The sequence below is a fragment of the Bombina bombina genome, chromosome 1 (assembly GCF_027579735.1).
Source record: "Bombina bombina isolate aBomBom1 chromosome 1, aBomBom1.pri, whole genome shotgun sequence".
NCBI lineage: Eukaryota > Metazoa > Chordata > Amphibia > Anura > Bombinatoridae > Bombina > Bombina bombina.
In genome coordinates, this window is record NC_069499.1 from 425429135 (window position 1) to 425451853 (window position 22719).

General features: G+C 42.8%; 1 protein-coding gene across 2 annotated transcripts in view; it reads right to left on the bottom strand.

Moving 5' to 3' along the window:
- Positions 1-22719, bottom strand: part of IFIH1 (interferon induced with helicase C domain 1) — a 166127-nt gene that overhangs the window by 46848 nt on the left and 96560 nt on the right. For both annotated transcript variants that reach the window (XM_053698379.1, XM_053698377.1), the window contains exons 8-9: positions 8765-8881; positions 6930-7053 (exon numbers count right to left, since the gene is read on the bottom strand). In XM_053698379.1, coding sequence (XP_053554354.1) covers positions 6930-7053; positions 8765-8881 — 241 coding nt within the window. The remainder of the gene's footprint in view (positions 1-6929; positions 7054-8764; positions 8882-22719) is intronic.

Genomic DNA, 22719 nt, shown 5'->3' on the forward strand with positions numbered 1-22719 from the left:
GTTAATATCCCACAAGTAATGATGACCCGTGGACTGATCACACTTAACAGAAGAAATTATATTTAACTTAGGGGGGTGTTAGTCTTAGCTTTAGGGGTTAATATATTTATTAGAGTAGCAGTGGGGTCCGGTCAGCAGATTAGGGGTTAATAAGTGTAGGTAAGGTAGCGGCGACATTGGGGGGGGGCCGATTAGGGGTTAATAAATATTATGTAGGGGTCGGCGGTGTTAGGGGCAGCAGATTAGGGGTACATAGGGATAATGTAGGTTGCGGCGGTGGCGGTCGGCAGATTAGGGGTTAAAAAACATAATTTATGCTTACCTGATAAATTCCTTTCTTCTGTAGTGTGATCAGTCCACGGGTCATCATTACTTGTGGGATATTAACTGCTCCCCTACAGGAAGTGCAAGAGGATTCACCCAGCAGAGTTGCTATATAGCTCCTCCCCTCTACGTCACCTCCAGTCATTCGACCAAGGACCAACGAGAAAGGAGAAGCCAAGGGTGTAGTGGTGACTGGAGTATAATTTAAAAAATATTTACCTGCCTTAAAAAACAGGGCGGGCCGTGGACTGATCACACTACAGAAGAAAGGAATTTATCAGGTAAGCATAAATTATGTTTTCTTCTGTTAAGTGTGATCAGTCCACGGGTCATCATTACTTGTGGGATACCAATACCAAAGCAAAAGTACACGGATGACGGGAGGGATAGGCAGGCTCTTTATACAGAAGGAACCACTGCCTGAAGAACCTTTCTCCCAAAAATAGCCTCCGAGGAAGCAAAAGTGTCAAATTTGTAAAATTTGGAAAAAGTATGAAGCGAAGACCAAGTTGCAGCCTTGCAAATCTGTTCAACAGAGGCCTCATTCTTAAAGGCCCAAGTGGAAGCCACAGCTCTAGTGGAATGAGCTGTAATTCTTTCAGGAGGCTGCTGTCCAGCAGTCTCATAAGCTAAACGAATTATGCTACGAAGCCAAAAAGAGAGAGAGGTAGCAGAAGCTTTTTGACCTCTCCTCTGACCAGAGTAAACGACAAACAGGGAAGACGTTTGTCGAAAATCTTTAGTTGCCTGTAAATAAAATTTAAGGGCACGAACTACATCCAGATTGTGCAAAAGACGTTCCTTCCTCGAAGAAGGATTTGGGCACAAGGATGGAACAACAATCTCCTGATTGATATTCCTGTTAGTGACTACCTTAGGTAAGAACCCAGGCTTAGTACGCAGAACTACCTTATCCGAGTGAAAAATCAAATAAGGAGAATCACAATGTAAGGCTGATAACTCAGAGACTCTTCGAGCCGAGGAATAGCCATTAAAAATAGAACTTTCCAAGATAACAACTTTATATCAATGGAATGAAGGGGTTCAAACGGAACACCCTGTAAAACGTTAAGAACAAGGTTTAAACTCCATGGTGGAGCCACAGCTTTAAACACAGGTTTAATCCTGGCCAAAGCCTGACAAAAAGCCTGAACGTCTGGAACTTCTGACAGACGCTTGTGTAACAGAATGGACAGAGCTGAGATCTGTCCCTTTAAGGAACTAGCGGATAACCCCTTTTCTAAACCTTCTTGTAGAAAAGACAATATCCTAGGAATCCTAACCTTACTCCAAGAGTAACCTTTGGATTCGCACCAATATAGGTATTTACGCCATATTTTATGGTAAATCTTTCTGGTGACAGGCTTCCTAGCCTGTATTAAGGTATCAATAACTGACTCAGAAAAACCACGCTTTGATAAGATCAAGCGTTCAATTTCCAAGCAGTCAGCTTCAGAGAAGTTAGATTTTGATGTTTGAAAGGACCCTGAATCAGAAGGTCCTGTTTCAGAGGTAACGACCAAGGTGGACAGAATGACATGTCCACCAGATCTGTATACCAAGTCCTGCGTGGCCATGCAGGCGCTATTAGAATCACTGATGCTTTCTCCTGTTTGATTCTGGCAATCAATCGAGGAAGCATCGGGAAAGGTGGAAACACATAAGCCATCCTGAAGGTCCATGGTGCTGTCAAGGCATCTATCAGGACCGCTCCCGGATCCCTGGATCTGGACCCGTAGCGCGGAAGCTTGGCATTCTGTCGAGACGCCATGAGATCTATCTCTGGTTTGCCCCAACGTGGAAGTATTTGGGCAAAGACCTCTGGATGAAGTTCCCACTCCCCCGGATGAAAAGTCTGACGACTTAAGAAATCCGCCTCCCAGTTCTCCACTCCCGGGATGTGGATTGCAGACAGGTGGCAAGAGTGAGACTCTGCCCAGCGAATTATCTTCGATACTTCCATCATTGCTAGGGAGCTTCTTGTCCCTCCCTGATGGTTGATATAAGCTACAGTCGTGATGTTGTCCGACTGGAACCTGATGAACCCCCGAGTTGCTAACTGGGGCCAAGCCAGAAGAGCATTGAGGACTGCTCTCAATTCCAGAATGTTTATTGGAAGAAGACTCTCCTCCTGATTCCATAGTCCCTGAGCCTTCAGAGAATTCCAGACAGCGCCCCAACCTAGTAGGCTGGCGTCTGTTGTTACAATTGACCAGTCTGGCCTGCTGAATGGCATTCCCCTGGACAGATGTGGCCGATAAAGCCACCATAGAAGAGAATTTCTGGTCTCTTGAATGGAATGAAGGACACGGCATGCATTTTGAAGTTTTGTTAACCTGTCCTCTGTCAGGTAAATCTTCATTTCTACAGAATCTATCAGAGTCCCCAGGAAGGGAACTCTTGTGAGTGGAAAGAGAGAACTTTTCTCTTCGTTCACTTTCCATCCATGCGACCTTAGAAATGCCAGTACTATCTCTGTATGAGATTTGGCAGTTTGAAAGCTTGAAGCTTGTATCAGTATGTCGTCTAAGTACGGAGCTACTGAAATTCCTTGCGGTCTTAGTACCGCCAGAAGAGTGCCCAGAACCTTTGTGAAGATTCTTGGAGCCGTAGCCAGTCCGAATGGAAGAGCTACAAACTGGTAATGCCTGTCTAAAAAGGCAAACCTTAGATACCGGTAATGACTTCTGTGAATCGGTATGTGAAGGTAAGCATCCTTTAAATCCACTGTGGTCAAGTACTGACCCTCTTGGATCATGGGCAAAATTGTTCGAATAGTTTCCATCTTGAACGATGGAACTCTTAGGAATTTGTTTAGGATCTTTAAATCCAAGATTGGCCTGAAGGTTCCCTCTTTTTGGGAACTACAAACAGATTTGAGTAAAACCCTTGTCCTTGTTCCAACCGCGGAACTGGATGGATCACTCCCATTAATAAAAGATCTTGTACGCAGCGTAGAAACGCTTCCTTCTTTGTTAGGTTTGTTGACAACCTTGACAGATGAAATCTCCCTCTTGGGGGAGAGGATTTGAAGTCCAGAAGGTATCCCTGAGATATGATCTCTAACGCCCAGGGATCCTGAACATCTCTTGCCCAAGCCTGGGCGAAGAGGGAAAGTCTGCCCCCCACTAGATCCGGTCCCGGATCGGGGGCCCTCAATTCATGCTGTCTTAGGGGCAGCAGCAGGTTTTCTGGCCTGTTTGCCCCTGTTCCAGGACTGGTTAGGTTTCCAGCCTTGTCTGTAGCGAGCAACAGCTCCTTCCTGTTTTGGTGCAGAGGAAGTTGATGCTGCTCCTGCTTTGAAATTACGAAAGGAACGAAAATTGGACTGTCTAGCCTTGGCTTTGGCCTTGTCCTGAGGCAGGGCATGACCTTTACCTCCTGTAATGTCATCAATAATCTCTTTCAAGCCGGGCCCGAATAAGGTCTGCCCTTTGAAAGGAATATTAAGCAATTTAGATTTAGACGTAACATCAGCTGACCAGGATTTTAGCCACAGAGCTCTGCGTGCCTGAATGGCGAATCCTGAATTTTTAGCCGCAAGTTTAGTTAAATGTACTACGGCATCTGAAATAAATGAATTAGCTAACTTAAGGAATTTAAGTTTGTGTGTGATGTCATCTAGTGTGGATGATTGAAGTGTCTCTTCCAGAGACTCAAACCAAAATGCTGCTGCAGCCGTGACAGGCGCAATACATGCAAGAGGTTGCAATATAAACCCTTGTTGAACAAACATTTTCTTAAGGTAACCCTCTAATTTTTTATCCATTGGATCTGAAAAAGCACAGCTATCCTCCACTGGGATAGTGGTACGCTTAGCTAAAGTAGAAACTGCTCCCTCCACCTTAGGGACCATTTGCCATAAGTCCCGTGTGGCGGCGTCTATTGGAAACATTTTTCTGAATATAGGAGGGGGTGAGAAAGGCACACCGGGTCTATCCCACTCCTTAGTAACAATGTCAGTAAGTCTCTTAGGTATAGGAAAAACGTCAGTACTCGTCGGTACCGCAAAATATTTATCCAACCTACACATTTTTTCTGGGATTGCAACTGTGTTACAATCATTCAGAGCCGCTAATACCTCCCCTAGTAACACACAGAGGTTCTCAAGCTTAAATTTAAAATTTGAAATGTCTGAGTCCAGTTTATTTGGATCAGAACCGTCACCCACAGAATGAAGCTCTCCGTCTTCACGTTCTGCAAACTGTGACGCAGTATCAGACATGGCCCTTGCATTATCAGCGCACTCTGTTCTCATCCCAGAGTGATCACGTTTACCTCTTAGTTCTGGTAGTTTAGCCAAAACTTCAGTCATAACAGTAGCCATATCTTGTAATGTGATTTGTAATGGCCGCCCAGATGCACTCGGCGCTACAATATCACGCACCTCCTGAGCGGGAGATGCAGGTACTGACACGTGAGGCGAGTTAGTCGGCATAACTCTCCCCTCGTTGTTTGGTGAAATATGTTCAATTTGTACAGATTGACTATTTTTTAAAGTAGCATCAATACATTTAGTACATAAATTTCTATTGGGCTCCACTTTGGCATTAACACATATAGCACAGAGATATTCCTCTGAATCAGACATGTTTAACACACTAGCAAATAAACAGCAACTTGGAAATACTTTTCAAAGTAATTTACAAATAATATGAAAACGAACTGTGCCTTTAAGAAGCACAGAAAATATTATAACAGATAAAATAATTAAGTTATAGCATCAATCTTTGTCAGAATATACAGTTTTAGCAAAGGATTGTTCCCCTCAGCAAATGATAACTAACCCAGGCAGCAGAAAAAAATACACAAATAAACGTTTTTTATATCACAGTCAATACAATCAGCACAGCTCTGCTGTGAATGATTACTTCCCTCAAAAAAGACTCTTGAGATCCCTGAACTCTGTAGAGATGAACCGGATCATGCAGGAAGAAAATGAACCTCTGACTGAGTTTTTCTGATGCATAGTGAAAGCACCAAAATGGCCCCTCCCCCACACACATAACAGTGAGAGGGATCAGTGAACTGCTCTAATTTAAATCAAAACTATTGCCAAGTGGAAAAAAAGTGCCCAAAACATTTTTTCACCCAGTACCTCAGAGAAAAAAACGTTTTTACATGCCAGCAAAAAAACGTTTTACCTCAATAATTAATTGTCATTTAAAACCTATTGCAAGTCCCTGCAAAATAGGTTAAGTCTATGTATACAGTTTAAAAGCCAGAGAAGTACCATTTCCCAGAAAACTGAAGTGTAAAATATACATACATGACAGCCTGATATCAGCTACATCTACTGCATTCAAGGCTGAGTTTACATTATAACGGTATGGCAGGATTTTCTCATCAATTCCATGTCAGAAAATAATAAACTGCTACATACCTCTTTGCAGATTAATCTGCCTGCTGTCCCCTGATCTGAAGTTTACCTCTCCTCAGATGGCCGAGAAACAGCAATATGATCTTAACTACTCCGGCTAAAATCATAGAAAAACTCAGGTAGATTCTTCTTCAAATTCTACCAGAGAAGGAATAACACACTCCGGTGCTATTATAAAATAACAAACTTTTGATTGAAGATATAAAAACTAAATATATCACCATAGTCCTCTCACACATCCTATCTAGTCGTTGGGTGCAAGAGAATGACTGGAGGTGACGTAGAGGGGAGGAGCTATATAGCAACTCTGCTGGGTGAATCCTCTTGCACTTCCTGTAGGGGAGCAGTTAATATCCCACAAGTAATGATGACCCGTGGACTGATCACACTTAACAGAAGAAAAATGTATTCGAGTGGCGGCGATGTGGGGGGGCCTCGGTTTAGGGGTACATAGGTAGTTTATGGGTGTTAGTGTACTTTAGAGCACAGTAGTCAAGAGCTTTATGAACCGGCGTTAGCCCAGAAAGCTCTTAACTCCTGGCTTTTCTCTGCGGCTGGAGTTTTGTCGTTAGATTTCTAACGCTCACTTCAGTCAAGACTCTAAATACCGGCGTTAGAAAGATTCCATTGAAAAGATAGGCTACGCAATTGGCGTAGGGGGATCTGCGGTATGGAAAAGTCGCTGGAAAGTGAGCGTTGGACCCTTTCCTGACTGACTCTAAATACCAGCGGGCGGCCAAAACCAGCGTTAGGACCCCCTAACGCTGGTTTTGACGGCTAACGCAGAACTCTAAATCTAGGCGAAAGTTATTTAATGTCACTGTTTCTCTACACCACTGTGGTGTGTGGTCTCCGTGTTTATTCAATTTTTGCAATGTTTGAAATAATAGTAGTAATGTCTTACGTTTCAAATAAAAATAAAAATTATTTTAAAAGAAAAAAAAAAAAAATTAAGCATCTACATTTATTTTCATGAATGAAAATGCCGCTCATTTAATGATTCATTACAAATATTGTTGATGGAAACACTGAAGTTTACCATCACTTGAACTCTCTGTAGGTGGTATAAGAAGTCTCTAGAAACACACTAAGGAGAAACCAATTTCATAGTACAGTGTCCTTTTAAGTATAACATATATTGAAATAAACATTCAACAGGACATATTGAAAAAATGTATGCGAGGCTTGGCTGGACAATGTTAAATGACAATATCATATACACTACCTGATTTCTCTTTTTGTACAACCCACTGTTCATAAGACTGTGATCCCAGTTCAGAAGTTGGATATAACTGGCTGTAGTTCTGAATTTTCAGCATTATTTCTTTTATTTTTTCCTCAAATGGATTCTGCAAAAACATAGTAGAAAGATGCAATAAGAGCTATGACTAAATGTTGCAGACAGACAATAAAATGCAAGTTGTGCATGGAAGTAATCACACGCAAAGTATAACATATCACTGAATTAATCATCTTGGGTGATTAACACAAGCTTAAAAATACATTGTAAATGAAACTATTCTATCATCCATTATTTGTGGTTCTTAGGACTGGAAATGCACACTCCAGACTTCCTAAGACTAGCAATGCTACACATCTGTCCATAACTGGCCTCAAAAGATAAGAAAATGCAAACAATATATCTATTAAAAAAAATAACAGTGGCTACATTTGTTGCTAGCCAGATTGGCACTCTAGCCCATGTTCAATTCAGGGATGGGAAAATATTGTATCTATGCATTTAACCCAACTGGAGGGTTTAAGTAAAGCTACAAGCAAGGAATAGCAGAATATAAGAAAATGTTTTACTGCAAAAGCCCATTTCCTTGCATTTATATGCCCCTTTAAAGCTAAATTGGATTTCCCATAAAGGGCCAGATTACAAGTGGAGCGTAATTTAATGCGCCCGCGTTAACCCTGCTAGAAGTAAGCTTTTTGTGCCCATCGGGTAGTGCTCAAATTAAAAGTAAAAGGTTTTTGCAGGCGCAAACTTAGAGTAGAAGTTAGAATATTGCGATAAAATTAACATATTACCCCATAGAAGTGTTTTGTGACACTTTTTTCTTTAGAGAAACAGTTAACCAGAGCTCTGAGGACACGATAATCATTCTAGGGTAAATCGTGATTGCGCTTATGCTTTTGCATTTATATTCAACCTGTAATATGAGCGCTACACCGATGCGCACAAGCACTTACTTACATATAGTTAAAACTTTATAATATATTAATATTGCCCATGTCCTGTTTCCTGTAACTTAATAGTGAAAACAGTCATTTTAACACGATCACCATAGAGACTGGAATGCATCTCACAGAATTCAGAACCATCAACCTGTAACATTGCTTGATCAGTGCAGGAGTTAATTTATAACTGTTCCTACAGCAAAGAAGTTAAACATTACATAAAAGGTTTTTCCCTATATGTCTCTGACTGCAAATAAGTGTGAATTTAGCACTACCAACCCTGCAAGCCTATGTGCTTAACCCCTGCAAAGGAGTTAAACATATAGAGGCCGAATTATCAAAGGTCTTGCGGACCTGATCCGACAGTGCGGATCAGGTCGGCAAGACCTTGCTGAATGCGGAGAGCATTCACTCTCCGTATTCAGCATTGCACCAGCAGCTCACAAGAGCTGCTGGTGCAACGCCGCCCCCTGCAGATTCGCGGCCAATCGGCTGCCAGCAGGGAGGTGTCAATCAAACCAATCATACTCAATCTGTTTAAATTGTGGCGATTCCGGTCCGCCTCCTCAGAGCAGGCGGACCGCTGCTTCATAACTGCTGTTTCTGGCGAGTCTGAAGACACGGGCCCTCAAGCTCCATTCAGAGCTTGATAAATGGGCCTCATAGTTAAAAAAAACACTTAGAAGCTGCAGAGAAATTCTGGTCCTGAGCAGACATTACTGCTGAGTCAATCATTTGTGACAGCGGCACAATCCAGTTGTGTAATTGCTGATTGGCTTGCAGGGTCGTTAGAGCTAAACTGTCATGCTCTAATGAATCAGAGGGTAATATTTGTGCACTATAATCTCTCATTAAACACAAAAGACAAAACCATACCTCCTTCTTCTCCTCTGCAATCTCGTGCTTCTTTACTGGTTCTTTCACTAAGTTCTGCAGTTGACAGAAATTCTCTTTAACAGTCTTGATCTCACATGCATCAAGATTGGCACAAATCTAATAGAGAAAATGTTAGTTTAGTTCATTTGCTTTCACACAAACATTTTGTTTCATTTATTGTGAAGAAAACATATCATTCTGTATTGATAAGCTGGATATGTGCTATTTAATAACACATTTAAAAATACACTGTCAGATGTAAGAATCTGGGAAAGGTTAAAATTACACCTCAGATAATTATTAGATATTACATTCCTGTGTATTCAAGGTCAAATTTCTCTTTAGGCAATATATAGACCCACCTAAGTAGTGGCAGGCACAGTGCAGAGAGACCATACTCATTTTAGGGGGCTCATGACAATGTTTTAATTTCTTTTAAAAACAGAATAAAAAAAAGAACCTTTGGGGTCAGAGAAAATGTTTTATTTATTGTTTTCTCAGATCCCAAACAGATGATGATAACTCCTGTAGTCCTAAAGCTTCAAGGAAAGATGTCTGTTCTCTCCCAGCCTGTCTCTCTGACAGCGGTGCCAGAGCAAACGTCACTACAGGTTCAGCCACAGGTCATGCGGTTAGGTTCAGAGTTAAGGAGCACAAGGGGGCAAGGAATCAGGCGGTGGGGCTTGTGCTCCCTGTGGTCCTCTTTAGCAAAGCCAGCACTCGGCCATAGGCACCAAATGAATGATACATACTTTGACTTCATTGCTATAAAGACAAATATATTCCAGTCAATATTATAGTCAACATTATACCAATGCAGTTGGAAAATATCATTTTTAGTATAGGTTTATTGGGAAAGGGGCCTACAAGACCTATCCACCATTGAATTGTATTATGTGCACATCAAACCCAGCTGTAGGACAACTGACACAAACATCACCTCCTTACTAGAGCTGCAACAACTAATCAATATAATCGATAATAATCCATTCTGAAAATCATTGTTAATAATCTAATATAGCTGTCAAATAATCTCATTCGATTAGTTGGTCTGAGAACTGCACCAGCTGCTTCACTCAGATGAGCTCCTGCACATTGTATTGTGTTTTATGGTTATGTTCTTAAGTAGGGACGTCTACAGATGTTTACTTTTCACTTTTTCAGAACAATATAAATTTATTTTTCAGCTTACAACTATTCCTGACGTATGTGGGTTAGATCACCTGTGCAGCCCAGAATAATAGGAGTTATCATTTGTAATTGTTTATATTAAATCACAGACCTGTCAACTCACACGATCTGACCGTATGAAACATGATTTCCTGTGCTTTCTCACGGTCACCTGATGAGCTATATAAATCACATGGTGTGCTGGGGACCAGTGAGAACAGCTAAGAGGCAGCAGTGAGGAAGAGAATAAAGAGGCAACCTGGGGAGGAAATCAACCGCCAAATCTATGTTTACTTTCTTGAGAGGCCCCTTGCTAAAGAGGTGTCAGGGTGCCAGGAATCAGACTGAGATGAGAAATGCAAAAATAATCACACCTTTATTAATAGCAAAAAATAATAAAAAGTCCACAACTCAAATAACAAGCCAGGAGTCAAAACCAGAGCTGGTAGTCAGACGAGCCGAGTCAGGAGCCAAAGCGAATAGTCAGACGAGCCGGAATCAAGAATAAGGAAAACAGCAGTCAGGAACAAGCCCGGGATCAGTAACCAGGAAGGACGTCAGTCAGCCAGGTAACACACAGGAACTCTCACAAACAGGTCTGAGACAACGCAAAGGCAAAACATACTGAACAGAGGCCCTTTAAATAATAAGTGATGACATCACAATTCTGAGACTGCATTCTGTCTCACATGGATGATGCACACCAGTCTGGCCATAAAAGGAAGTGCAGGAAGTGAGCAGCATCCCCCAAAATGACAGTACCCTCCCCTCAACGACCCCTCCCACCACGGGAGGACAAAAGGCTTATTGGGGAAACGTGCATGGAAGGCATCAGAAGAGGGAAGCCAAGAACGCTCCTCCGGACCGTAGCCCCTCCAGTTAACCAAATACTGTACACGGCCCCTGGACATACAAGAGTCAATAATGCTGCTGACCTCATACTCCTCATGGTTGTCAACAAAGATAGGAAGGGGACGAGGCAACACAGTGGTAAACCGATTACAAACCAATGGTTTCAAGAGGGAGACATGAAAAACATTGGAGATGCGCATAGCAGGAGGAAGATCAAGAGCGTAGGCCACAGGATTAAACCGTCAGAGTATTCAAAAAGAACCAACATAACGGGGAGACAATTTATTGGAAGGCACACGAAGATTCAAGTTGCGGGAGGACAGCCAAACTCTCTCACCAACCTGGTAGGAAGGTGCGGGCAGATGCCTACGATCAGCCTGGAACTTTTTGCGCTGCATAGAAAGATGAAGGCAATCCTGAATCTGCACCCATGTGGAACGGAGTTGCCGGAGATGCTCCTCCAAAGACGGAATACCCTGAGACATGAATGAATTGGGCAACAAGGATGGTTGAAACCCATAATTCGCCATGAACGGGGATAACTTGGAGGAAGCATTAATAGCACTATTACGAGCAAACTCTGCCCAAGGTAACAGTTCAGACCAATTATTGTGGTGATCTGAGACTTTGGGGCATATGTATCAAGCTCGCCAGAAACAGCAGTTATGAAGCAGCAGTCACAAAGACCGCTGCTCCATAACCTGTCCGCCTGCTATGAGCAGACGGACACACATCGCCGGAAATCAACCCGATCGAGTACGATCAGGTTGATTGACACCCCCCTGTTGGCGAGTCTGCAGGGGGCGGCGTTGCACCAGCAGCTCTCGTGAGCTGCTGATGCAATTCTGAATACGGCGAGCGTATTGCTCGCCATATTCAGCGAGGTCTGGCGGACCTGATCCGCAGTGTCAGATCAGGTCCGCCAGACCTTGATAGAGCCCATAGCAATGGAGGAACTGTTCCAGAGCTTGATTAGACCGTTCCGCAGCCCCATTGGATTGAGGATGATATGCAGAGGAGAAGGAAAGCTGGATCCCCATTTGAGCACAAAAGGAACGCCAAAATCTGGAGACAAACTGGCTACCCCGGTATGACACTATCTCCTTGGGTAACCCATGTAAACGGAAGACCTCCTGGGCAAAAATGTAATCAAGCTCCTGAGCGGTAGGCAACTTCATCAAGGGAATGCAATGTGACATTTTAGAAAAACAGTCAACCACCATAAGGATAACAGTATTGCCATTGGAAACAGGGAGCTCGACAATGAAGTCCATGGAAAGATGTGTCCAAGGACGCTCACCATTAGCAATAGGTTGAAGAAGACCCACAGGAAGACGTTGAGGAGTCTTATTCTGTGCACAAACTGAGCAGGAGGCAACATATGCAGCAACATCAGAACAAAGACCTGGCCACCAGAATTATCGAGTGACAGACCAAATCATTTGGTTCTTGCCTGGGTGACCTGCGGCTTTAGGATAGTGGTAAGTGTGCAAAAGTTAAGGTCGAAGATTCTCAGGAACAAAACACTTACCACAAGGTTTCTCAGGAGGTGCATTGGTTTGTGCAGCCAGGATCTCCTCCCCCAAGGGAGAAGTCAAATTAGCACGTATGGTAGACAAAATATGGTCAGGAGGTATAACAGGAGTAGGCACAGAATCCTCCTTGGACAGAGGCGAAAATTGTCGAGAGAGGGCATCAGCCCTAACATTCTTACTACCAGGCATGTAGGAGACCACATAATTAAACTGAGACAAATATAGTGCCCATCTGGCCTGTCGGGCGACAAACGTTTTGCTTCAGATAGATAAGTTAAATTCTTGTGGTCAGTAAGAATGAGCACTGGCACGCTAGTACCCTCGAGAAGATGCCTCCATTCCTTAAGTGCCAAAATTATGGCCAGTAATTTCCTGTCGCCAATTTCATAATTGCACTCCTGTCGCCAATTTCATAATTGCACTCCGCTGGAGACAATTTCTTAGAGAAGAAACCACATGGATGCAAGGAACAGTCAGGCGTGGGACGTTGAGACAAGAGGGCACCTACTCCAGTCTCAAGAACGAAAGGCAGGACAGGGTTAGGATGAGCCAGAACTGGAGCGGCAGCAAAGGCAGTTTTAAGACTATCAAAAGCCTTAATGGAAGTAGGTGACCAATGGAGTGGATTATTCTCTTTACGGGTCATGTCTGTGATAGGTTTTACCAAGGAAGAAAAGTTTCTATAAAAAACTTTCTATAGTAATTGGCGAACCCCAAAAAACGTTGAATAGACCGAAGACCAACTGGAAGAGGCCACTGCAGAACTGCAGATAACTTGTCATGATCCATGGAGAACCCTGCAACGGAGATAACATAACCTAGGAAGGTTACTTGAGTCTGATGGAACTCACATTTCTCGAGTTTACAAAACAGGCCGTTCTCATGTAATCTCTGAAGAACCCGTGTAACATCAGAACAATGAGCCTCAAGTGTGGGTGAGTGTATGAGGATGTCGTCTAAGTACACCACAACACACTGTTGCAACATATCTCGTAGGACATCATTAATAAATTCCTGAAAAACAGCAGGAGCATTACATAGGCCAAAGTGCATTACAAGATACTCATAATGCCCGCTCCTGGTGTTATCCTAACGAGATTGTACGCTCCTCTCAAATCAAATTTGGTAAAGACCGTAGCTCCCTTGAGGCGGTCAAAGAGTTCCGTAATAAGCGGAATAGGGTAAGCATTCTTAATGGTAAGACGATTTAGACCCCTATAATCGATACATGGTCTTAACTCACCACCCTTTTTCTTCACAAAGAAGAAGCCAGCCCCTGCAGGAGAGCAGGATTTGTGGATGATCCCCCGCGACAGAGCATCGGCAACATACTCCTCCATAGCACAATTCTCTGCAACAGACAGAGGGTACACCTGGCCCCGAGGAGGAATGGCTCCGGGTTGCAGGTCTATGGCACAATCGTAAGACCGGTGAGGAGGCAACTTACCGGCACGCACCTTGTCAAACACATCTAGGAATTCTCGGTACTCGTCTGGCAATTGAGATACCAAAGAAGTGCACAAGACTTTAACTGGTTTCCGAAGACAAGTGGAAATACATTGCGGGGACAACAACAAAATTTCGGACCTGCGCCAGTCGAGACTGGGATTGTGCTTTTGGAGCCAGGGATAACCCAGAACAACCGGAAAATGCGGAGAGTTTATCACCTGGAACTGGATGGTTTCAAAATGGAGAGCCCCAACAGCCATGGACAATGAAGCAGTTTCGTGAGTGACGAGTGCGGGCTGAAGGGGCCTGCCATCAATGGCATCAATAGCAAGCGGTACGGACCGAGGCAAAACAGGAATGGAGTGCTTTGATACAAAAGCACTGTCAATTAAATAGCCCGCAGCACCGGAGTCAACAAGAACCTGAGTGACTATGGAGGAGTCCACCCAGGAAAGGACAACCGTGACCAAAGGTTTCTCCTTAAGCAGTTCCGGGGACGAGGATAAACCACCCAAGATCTGCCCCCGACAGGACTTTAGGTGTGATCGTTTCCCGGCCATGTAGGACAAGACTTCAAAAGGTGACCCAGTAACCCACAATAGAGGCAGAGCCCCTTCCTACTCCTAAAGGCCCTCTCCGCCGCGGAGAGATGCGTGAATCCCAGCTGCATCGGCTCAGCAGTACCTGGTGACTCGGGACCAGGAGGCATGAGAGGAGAGGGAGGCATGGGTGGGAACAAACACGTAGGAGACAATGGAACAGTAGGCTTCCGCAAGCGTTCCTTGAAAGAGGGCCTTTCTCTGAGTCTGATGTCAATTAGGATCAAAAAAGACACCAATGCCTTGAGATCCTCTGGTAAATCTCTGGCAGCAACTTCATCTTTAATCTCATCAGAGAGCCCATGAAAGAAGGCGGCAACAAGGGCTTCATTGTTACAACCTACCTCTGCGGCAAGCGTACAGAACTCAATAGCATACTGAGTAACAGATCTTGTACCTTGCTGAATCGACATGAGTCATTTAGCAGCAGAGGAGGAGCGAGCCGGAACATTAAATACCCTTCGAAAGGAGGCCACAAATTCAGGGTAATTTGAAATCACAGGTTTATTAGTCTCCCACAAGGGATTAGCCCAGGCAAGAGCTGTGTCAGAGAGTAACGAGATGAGAAATCCCACCTTAGCTCTGTCAGAGGGAAAAGCTTGCGGTAACATCTCAAAGTAAATGCCCACCTGGTTCAAAAACCCTCTGCACTGAATAGGATTGCTTCCATATCGCTGAGGTAGAGGTGCAGAACTGGACATGCTCCTGGTAGGCATAGGTGCAGCAGCGGAAACAGGAGCAGCCATAACTTGTGGAACACTTTGGTCCAAACGTGCAGTGCGAGTCAGCAGGGTTTGCAGGGCTAGTGCAAGTTCATCCATCCTGGAAATGATGGCAGGTAAAGGTGGATTATTAGCACCATCAGGATTCATGGCCTTTGCGTAATGTCAGGGTGCCAGGAATCAGACTGAGACAAGAAGTGCAAAAATAATCACACTTTTATTAATAGCAAAAAATAATAAAAATTCCACAAGTCAAATAACAAGCCAGGAGTCAAAACCAGAGCTGGTAGTCAGACGAGCCGAGTCAGGAGCCAAAGCGAATAGTCAGACGAGCCGGAATCAGGAACAAGGAAAACAGCAGAGTCAGGAACAAGCCAGGGATCAGTAACCAGGAAGGACGTCAGACAGCCAGGTAATACACAGGAACTCTCACAAACAGGTCTGAGACAACGCAAAGGCAAAGCATACTGAACAGAGGCCCTTTAAATAATAAGTGATGACATCACAATTCTGAGACTGCATCCTGTCTCACATAGATGATGCACACCAGTCTGGCCATAAAAGGAAGTGCAGGAAGTGAGCAGCATCCCCCACAATGCACCATAGTCAGGAAGAGAGGTGAGTAAAATGGCTGCCAGCAGCACATGGCAAACACAACAGGGAAAACCCTGACAAGAGGAAAACCTTTTGCATTGGTGGAAAACTAACAAAGATAAATATCCAACATTGACAAAATCCTACTTATGCATCTCAGACACCTCAACACCATCTGAGTGCCTCTTCTCTGTTGCAGGCAAAACAGCTTGCAAAAAAGAGAGCCAGCCTCAGCCAGGAGCATGTGGTCATGTTGACATTTTTGTATTTTAATGCAAAATTTCTGGAAGAGTGAATAAGAGAATGTTATAAATGGTGATGCTTCTTTCTAGTTCTACCTCTTTTCAAACATAGTGGTTTTGTTTTGCTCAATTATAAAAATGTGTTCTGCTGCTTAAAAATTGGACAAACAATTGTGTTAAAGAAAAGTTTTAGTCTGAAATTTATATTTGTAACACTCAGTTTGTGGATTTTATTTTAAATATAGGAAAAAATGCTAATGATTTTTTTAATCCAATTAATCGAAAAAATAATCGGCCGATTAATTGATTATGAAAATAATCGTTAGTTGCAACCCTACTGTTTACTAAAAAATATTCGGCTATATTACAAGTGTTGTGGTACACTATTTAAATATATTAACCCCTAAACTGCCGCTCCCCGGCCTCGCCGACACTAATAAAAGTTATTAACCCCTAATCTTCTGCTCCCCGACAGCTAAATAAACCTATTAACCCCTAAACCGCTGGCCCTCCACATCGCCAACACTATAATAAAGTATTAACCCCTAAACCAACAGCCCCCCACATCATAACTACTAAACTAAGCCTATTAACCCCTAAACCACTGCCCCCACATAGCAAAACACTAAATTAAACTATTAACCCCTAAACCTAACACCCCCTAACTTTAAATTAAAATTACAATATACCTTTCTTAAAATAAATAAAAACTTACCTGTGAAATAGAAAAATTCCTAAATTTAAACTATAAAAACATAAATTATGCTTATCAGATCATTTAATTTCCTTCTGTATAAGGAGAGTCCATGGCATCATTCCTTACTGTTGGGAAATACTGAACCTGGCCACCAGGAGGAGGCAAAGACACCCCAGCCAAAGGCTTAAATACCTCTCCCACTTCCCCTATCCCCCAGTCATTCTGCCGAGGGAACAAGGAACAATAAGAAAAATATCAGGGTATAAATGGTGCCAGAAGAAAAATATAATTTAGAGGGCCGCCCATAGGAGAACATGGGTGGGGGCCGTGGACTCTCCTTATACAGAAGGAAATTAAATTATCTGGTAAGCATAATTTATGTTTTCCTTCTTAATATAAGGAGAGTCTACTGCATCATTCCTTACTTTTGGGAAACTTATACCCAAGCTCTAGAGGACACTGAATGATAATGGGAGGGACAAAAGAGAGGCGGACCCTAATCTGAGGGCACCACAGCCTTCCAAACCTTTCTCACAAAGCAAAAAATCAAAAAATCTGATCCATAGAAGCATCATTCTTAAAGGCCCAAGAGGAAGTCACTGCTCTAGTAGAATGAGCTGTAATCCTCTGAGGAGGTTTATGTCCTGCTGTCTCATAAGCAAGGCGGATAATACTCCTTAACCAAAAAGATAAGGAAGTCGAAGAGACCTTCTGTCCCTTATGCTTCCCGCAATAGACAACAAACAAGGACGAAGTTTGTCTAAAATCCTTAGTAGCCTGAATGTAGAACTTCAAGCGTGAACCACGTCCAAATTATGAAGCAAACATTACTTCGTAGAAGAAGGATTTGGACACAAGGAAGGAACCACAGTCTCTTGATTGGTGTTGCAGTTTGACACGACCTTAGGAAGAAAACCTAACTTAGTACATAGGACAGCCTTATCAGAATGGAACACCAGATAAGGAGGCTCACATTGCAAGACGGCAATCTCAGATACTCTGTGCGCAGAAGCAATAGCCAGTAGAAAAAGAACCTTCCAGGACAATAATTTAATGTCAATCTCATGCATAGGCTCAAACGGAGCCCATTGCAACACTTTTTAGACTACAAGGAGAAATCTAAAAATTTAGATTTAGACTCCAAGGAGGAGCATTAGATCTAAACACAGGTCTGATCCTAATCAGAGCCTTAACAAAGGACTGTACATCTGGAAGCTCTGAGAGTCTCTTGCGTAGTAAAACAGATAGGGCTGAAATCTGTCCCCTCAGGGAACTGGCAGAAAGGCCCTTCTCCAGTCCATCCTGGCAACCTTAACTTTATGCCAGGAAAAACCACGCTCTTCACACCAAAATAAGTAGGTTCTCCACACCTTATGATAGATGCGACGAGTAACCAGCTTTATTTATCCAATAAATCTCCCTTATTTTTAATCTCCTGGGGACAGCCACTTGTTCGATAACCTGAAACCGAAGCTGGCTGATGTTATGTCCCCTGGAGAGGAAGTGAGAGGAAACAGGCTATCGAACAAGTGGCTGTCCCCAGGAAAGGAGTTGACAGGGAACACCTTCTAAAAATAAGGGAGATGTACTGGATACATAAATTGGACACTCTGATACCCAAGGGTCTTAATAAAGACTTTGATTGGAATCTATTTTTGTAAAATGATAAATATCTGTTGTGTTATATTCTGGTTTCTTTTAAAAAAAAATTTTTTTGTATATAATGGTTTTACTTTATCTATGTTTTTAACTTTTTAGAGTTTGGTACATTAAGGGTTAATTGAAGTTGAAAGATGCAATACCAATATGATCCCAGCAGATGTCACTATAATGTAACCTTGAACTCTGTATTATCCAGGTGAGGGTATAAAAGGTACAAACCTGTATGCAATCAGTGTACATGACTAAGAGCCTATTGTAGATTCGAAATGTTGTTGCTGTAAACTTTTGGACCCAACTAATGAAAATAAAGGTCTTTTAAACAAAGATTTCTTCTAGTGGCTGGAGTGCTTTGGATGTATGACTATTTGGATTAACAAGATTTGGCAAATCTTACTCCGTGCCTCAAACAGGTGTACTGTTCTCTTTCCTTTTTTGATTTTCCATCCCTGAACCATGACCTCCAAGACCCATGGATCTTGCACGTCCCTGAACCAAGTGTCTGAAAAGAGCAACAGTCTGCCCCCTACACGGTCCAGTGCCGGATCGGAGGCCGCACCTTTGGTGGGCTTCTTGCTCTGCTTGGATTTATTCCAGGACTTCCAAGTTCTCTTGGTTTGCTCGGGCTTGGCAGAGGGCTGCTGTTGTTGAGATTTATCAGAACAAAAGGGACGAAAATTAGAACTTTGTCCCTTAGACTTGTTCTTTTTATCCTGTGGTAGGAAGGCATCCTTGCCCCCTGTTACTGTGGAGATAATGGACTCCAGGCCTGGACCAAATAAAATCTTTCACTTAAAAGGGAGGGAGAGAAGTCTGGACTTAGAAGTCATGTCCACAGACTAGCACTCCAGCCAGAGTGCCCGACCGGTCTGAACTGCAAAACCTGACACCTTAGCATTTAGGCAAATAATCTGCATGTTTGCTTCACAGATAAAATAATTAGCAATTCCCAATGCTCTAATTCTTTGCTAGATAACGTTGAGGAGACTCTCCACCTCAATCAATTCTGATAAGGGTCTCAAACCGATATGCAGCGTCGCTCGCAGAAGCCGGCAACGCCAAAATTTGCGCTGGTTTGGTATCCTATATACGGCGTAAACTAGAAGTTACGCTCGTATATTTCTGCCTTCGCCCATAGTTTTTTGGGCCATAGGCAGGTATACCCGCGCAGTTTGGTATCCAATATACAGCGTAAGGACTTAACGTGGCGAAAATGGAGAAATCTTACTCCATGTTCACCTCGCCACAAAATGCAGCCGTAGTAAGCCTTACGCTGTCTATTGGAGCTCCGTAACTCCCTAAACTAGCTGCTAAATAAAACCTAACACCTAACGCATGCGCAATGTCTATCTACTTGTCAACCGCGCACTGCTAAATAAAACCTAACACCTAACGCATGGGCAATGTCTATCTACCAATCAGATTCAAGTTCAATCCGATTGGCTGAACCAATCAGCCAATTGGATTGATCTTGAATCTGATTGGCTGATTCAATCAGCCAATCAGATTTTTCTACCTTAATTCCGATTGGCTGATGGCGTCCGTCAAATTCCGATTGGCTGATAGGATTCTATCTTGGATGACGTCATTTAAAGGAACCTCATTCGTCGGGAAGTTGTCGTGCCGGATGGATGTTCCGCGTTGGAGGAGCGAAGAAAGAAGATTGAAGATGCCACTTGGAAGAAAACTTCACCCCGATGGAGAACCTCTTCTTTGCCGCTTGACTGAAGACATCGCCCGGATGGAAGACTTCTTCTCTGCCGCTTGATTGAAGACATCGCCGGATGGAAGAATTCTTCTTTGCCGCTTGGATGAAGACATCGTCGGATGGAAGACTTCTTCTCTGCCGCTTGATTGAAGCCATCGCCGGATGGAAGAATTCTTCTTTGCCGCTTGGATGAAGACATCGTCGGATGGAAGACTTCTTCTCTGCCGCTTGATTGAAGACATCGCCCGGATCGGATGAAGAGTTCTGCCCGGCTGGGTGAAGACAAGGTAGGGAGATCTTCTGGGGCTTAGTGTTAGGTTTTTTTAAGGGGGGTTTGGGTGGGTTTAGAGTAGGGGTATGTGGGTGGTGGGTTGTAATGTTGGGGGGTGGTATTGTGTTTTTTTTACAGGCAAAAGAGCTGAATTCTTTGGGGCATGCCCTGCAAAAGGCCATTTTAAGGGCTGGTAAGGTAATAGAGCTGTTAACTTTTTTAATTTAGAATAGGGTAGGGAATTTTTTTTATTTTGGGGGGCTTTATTATTTTATTAGGGGGCTTAGAATAGGTGTAATTAGCTTAAAAATCTTGTAATCTTTTTTTATTTTTTGTAATTTAGTGTTTGTTTTTTTTTCTAATTTAGTTTAGTTTATTTAATTGTATTTTAGTTTAGATATTTGTAGTTTATTTAATTTATTGATAGTGTAGGTGTATTTGTAACTTAGGTTAGGATTTATTTTACAGGTAAATTAGTAATTATTTTAACTAGGTAGCTATTAAATAGTTATTAACTATTTAATAGCTATTGTACCTAGTTAAAATAAATACCAAGTTACTGTGAAAAATAAATATTTACCCTAAAATAGTTAATAATTACATTGTAGCTATCTTAGGTTTTATTTTATAGGTAAGTATTTAGATTTAAATAGGAATATTTTAATTAATAATATTAATATTAATTAGATTTATTTTAATAAGAATTTAGTTAGGGATGTTAGAGTTAGATAGGGTTATTATACTTAATATATATATATATAATATAATAACGATATTAACTATATTAACCCTAATATAATTAGGGTTAATATAGTTACTATAGCTGGCGGCGGTGTAGGGGGATTAGATAAGGGGTTAATCTATTTAATATAGGTGGCGGCGGTGAAGGGGGATTAGATTAGGGGTTAATACATTTATTATAGGTGGCGGCGGTGTAGGGTGATTTAGATTAGATGCAAAAGAGCTGATTTCTTTGGGGAAATGCCCCGCAAAAAGCCCTTTTAAGGGCTGGCAATAGAGCTGTTACTTTGGGGCAATGTCACGCAAAAGGCCTTTTTAAGGGCTGGTAATAGAGGTAATTACTTTAGGGGGATTAGATTAGGGGTTAATGTATTTAATATAGCTGGCTGCGGTATAGGGGGATTAGATTAGGGGTTAATTAATTTAATATAGCTGGCGGCGGTATAGGTGGATTAAATTAGGGGTTAATGTAATTAATATAGCTGGCGGCAGGGTAGGGGGATTAAATTAGGGGTTAATAATTTTAATATAGCTGGCGGCGGGGTAGGGGGATTAGATTAGGGGTTAATAATTTTAATATAGCTGGCGGCGGTGTAAGGGGCTCACATTAGGGTGTATGTAATGTAGCTGGCGGCGGGGTAGGAGCTCAGATTAGGGGGTAGTTAATGTAGGTGGCGGCGGGGTAAGGGAGCGGCGGTTTAGGGGTTAATAACTTTATTAGGTGGCGGCGGGGTCCGGGAGCGGCGGTTTAGGGGTTAATACATTTTTTATTGTTAGGATAGTGAGGAGGGATAGCGGATAGAGGGTTAGACATGTCGGGCTATGTTTGGGAGGCGTGTTAGACAGTATGGGTGATTTCATAACTTAGTCAGGTTTTGTAGGCGCCAGCAGTTTCTAAAGTGCCGTAAGTCACAGGCGACTCCAGAAATTTGTACTTACGCAGATTTCTGGACATCGCTGGTTTATCCGACTTACAGCACTTTAGCATCTGACGGCGCCGTATATAGGATAGCTCGAGTTGCGAGCTGAAACTACGGGCGGTGGGGGTTCCCTCGCTTGCGCCGCAAACTACGATCTTTATCGGATCGCGCCCCAGGAGTCACACCAGTAGGTAGCTGCTCCAGCAACCGAGGCAACAGCCGCTGCCGGTTGAAACAAGTATCCCATATGTTGGAACATCATGTTGGAACATCTTTCTTGGATAAGTTTCTATCTTCTTATCCATCGGCTCTCTGAACGACAAACTATCCTCAAGCAGGACAGTAGTATGCTTGGCAAGTGTAGAGATAGCACCATCCACCTTAGGGATGGAACCCCACAATTCCAATTGAGAATCCGGAACCAAGAATAATTTCTTAAAGGAAGATGAAGGGGAAAAAGAAGATCCAATTCTGTCCCATTCATTTTTAATACTGTTCGCCATCTTTATAGGTACAGGAACGTTAACGGCACTACCCTGTCCTCTTACACTCTGTCTAATTTAGGAATCAAAGGTTCATCAGGCAGCTTGGCCTCTGGAACCTGTAATGTAGACAGGACCTCTTTTAGAAGAAAACAAAAGTGTTCAATCTTAAATCTAATAGCTGGTTCCTCTGCAGCAGGAGGCTTAGAGGCAGCAAACTTGGACCCAGAAAATTCACCCTCTGAAGCCTCAGAGCGTGACTCATCCTCAGATAAGCGAGTCAGAACAAATAAATCCAATAAAGCACATGATGA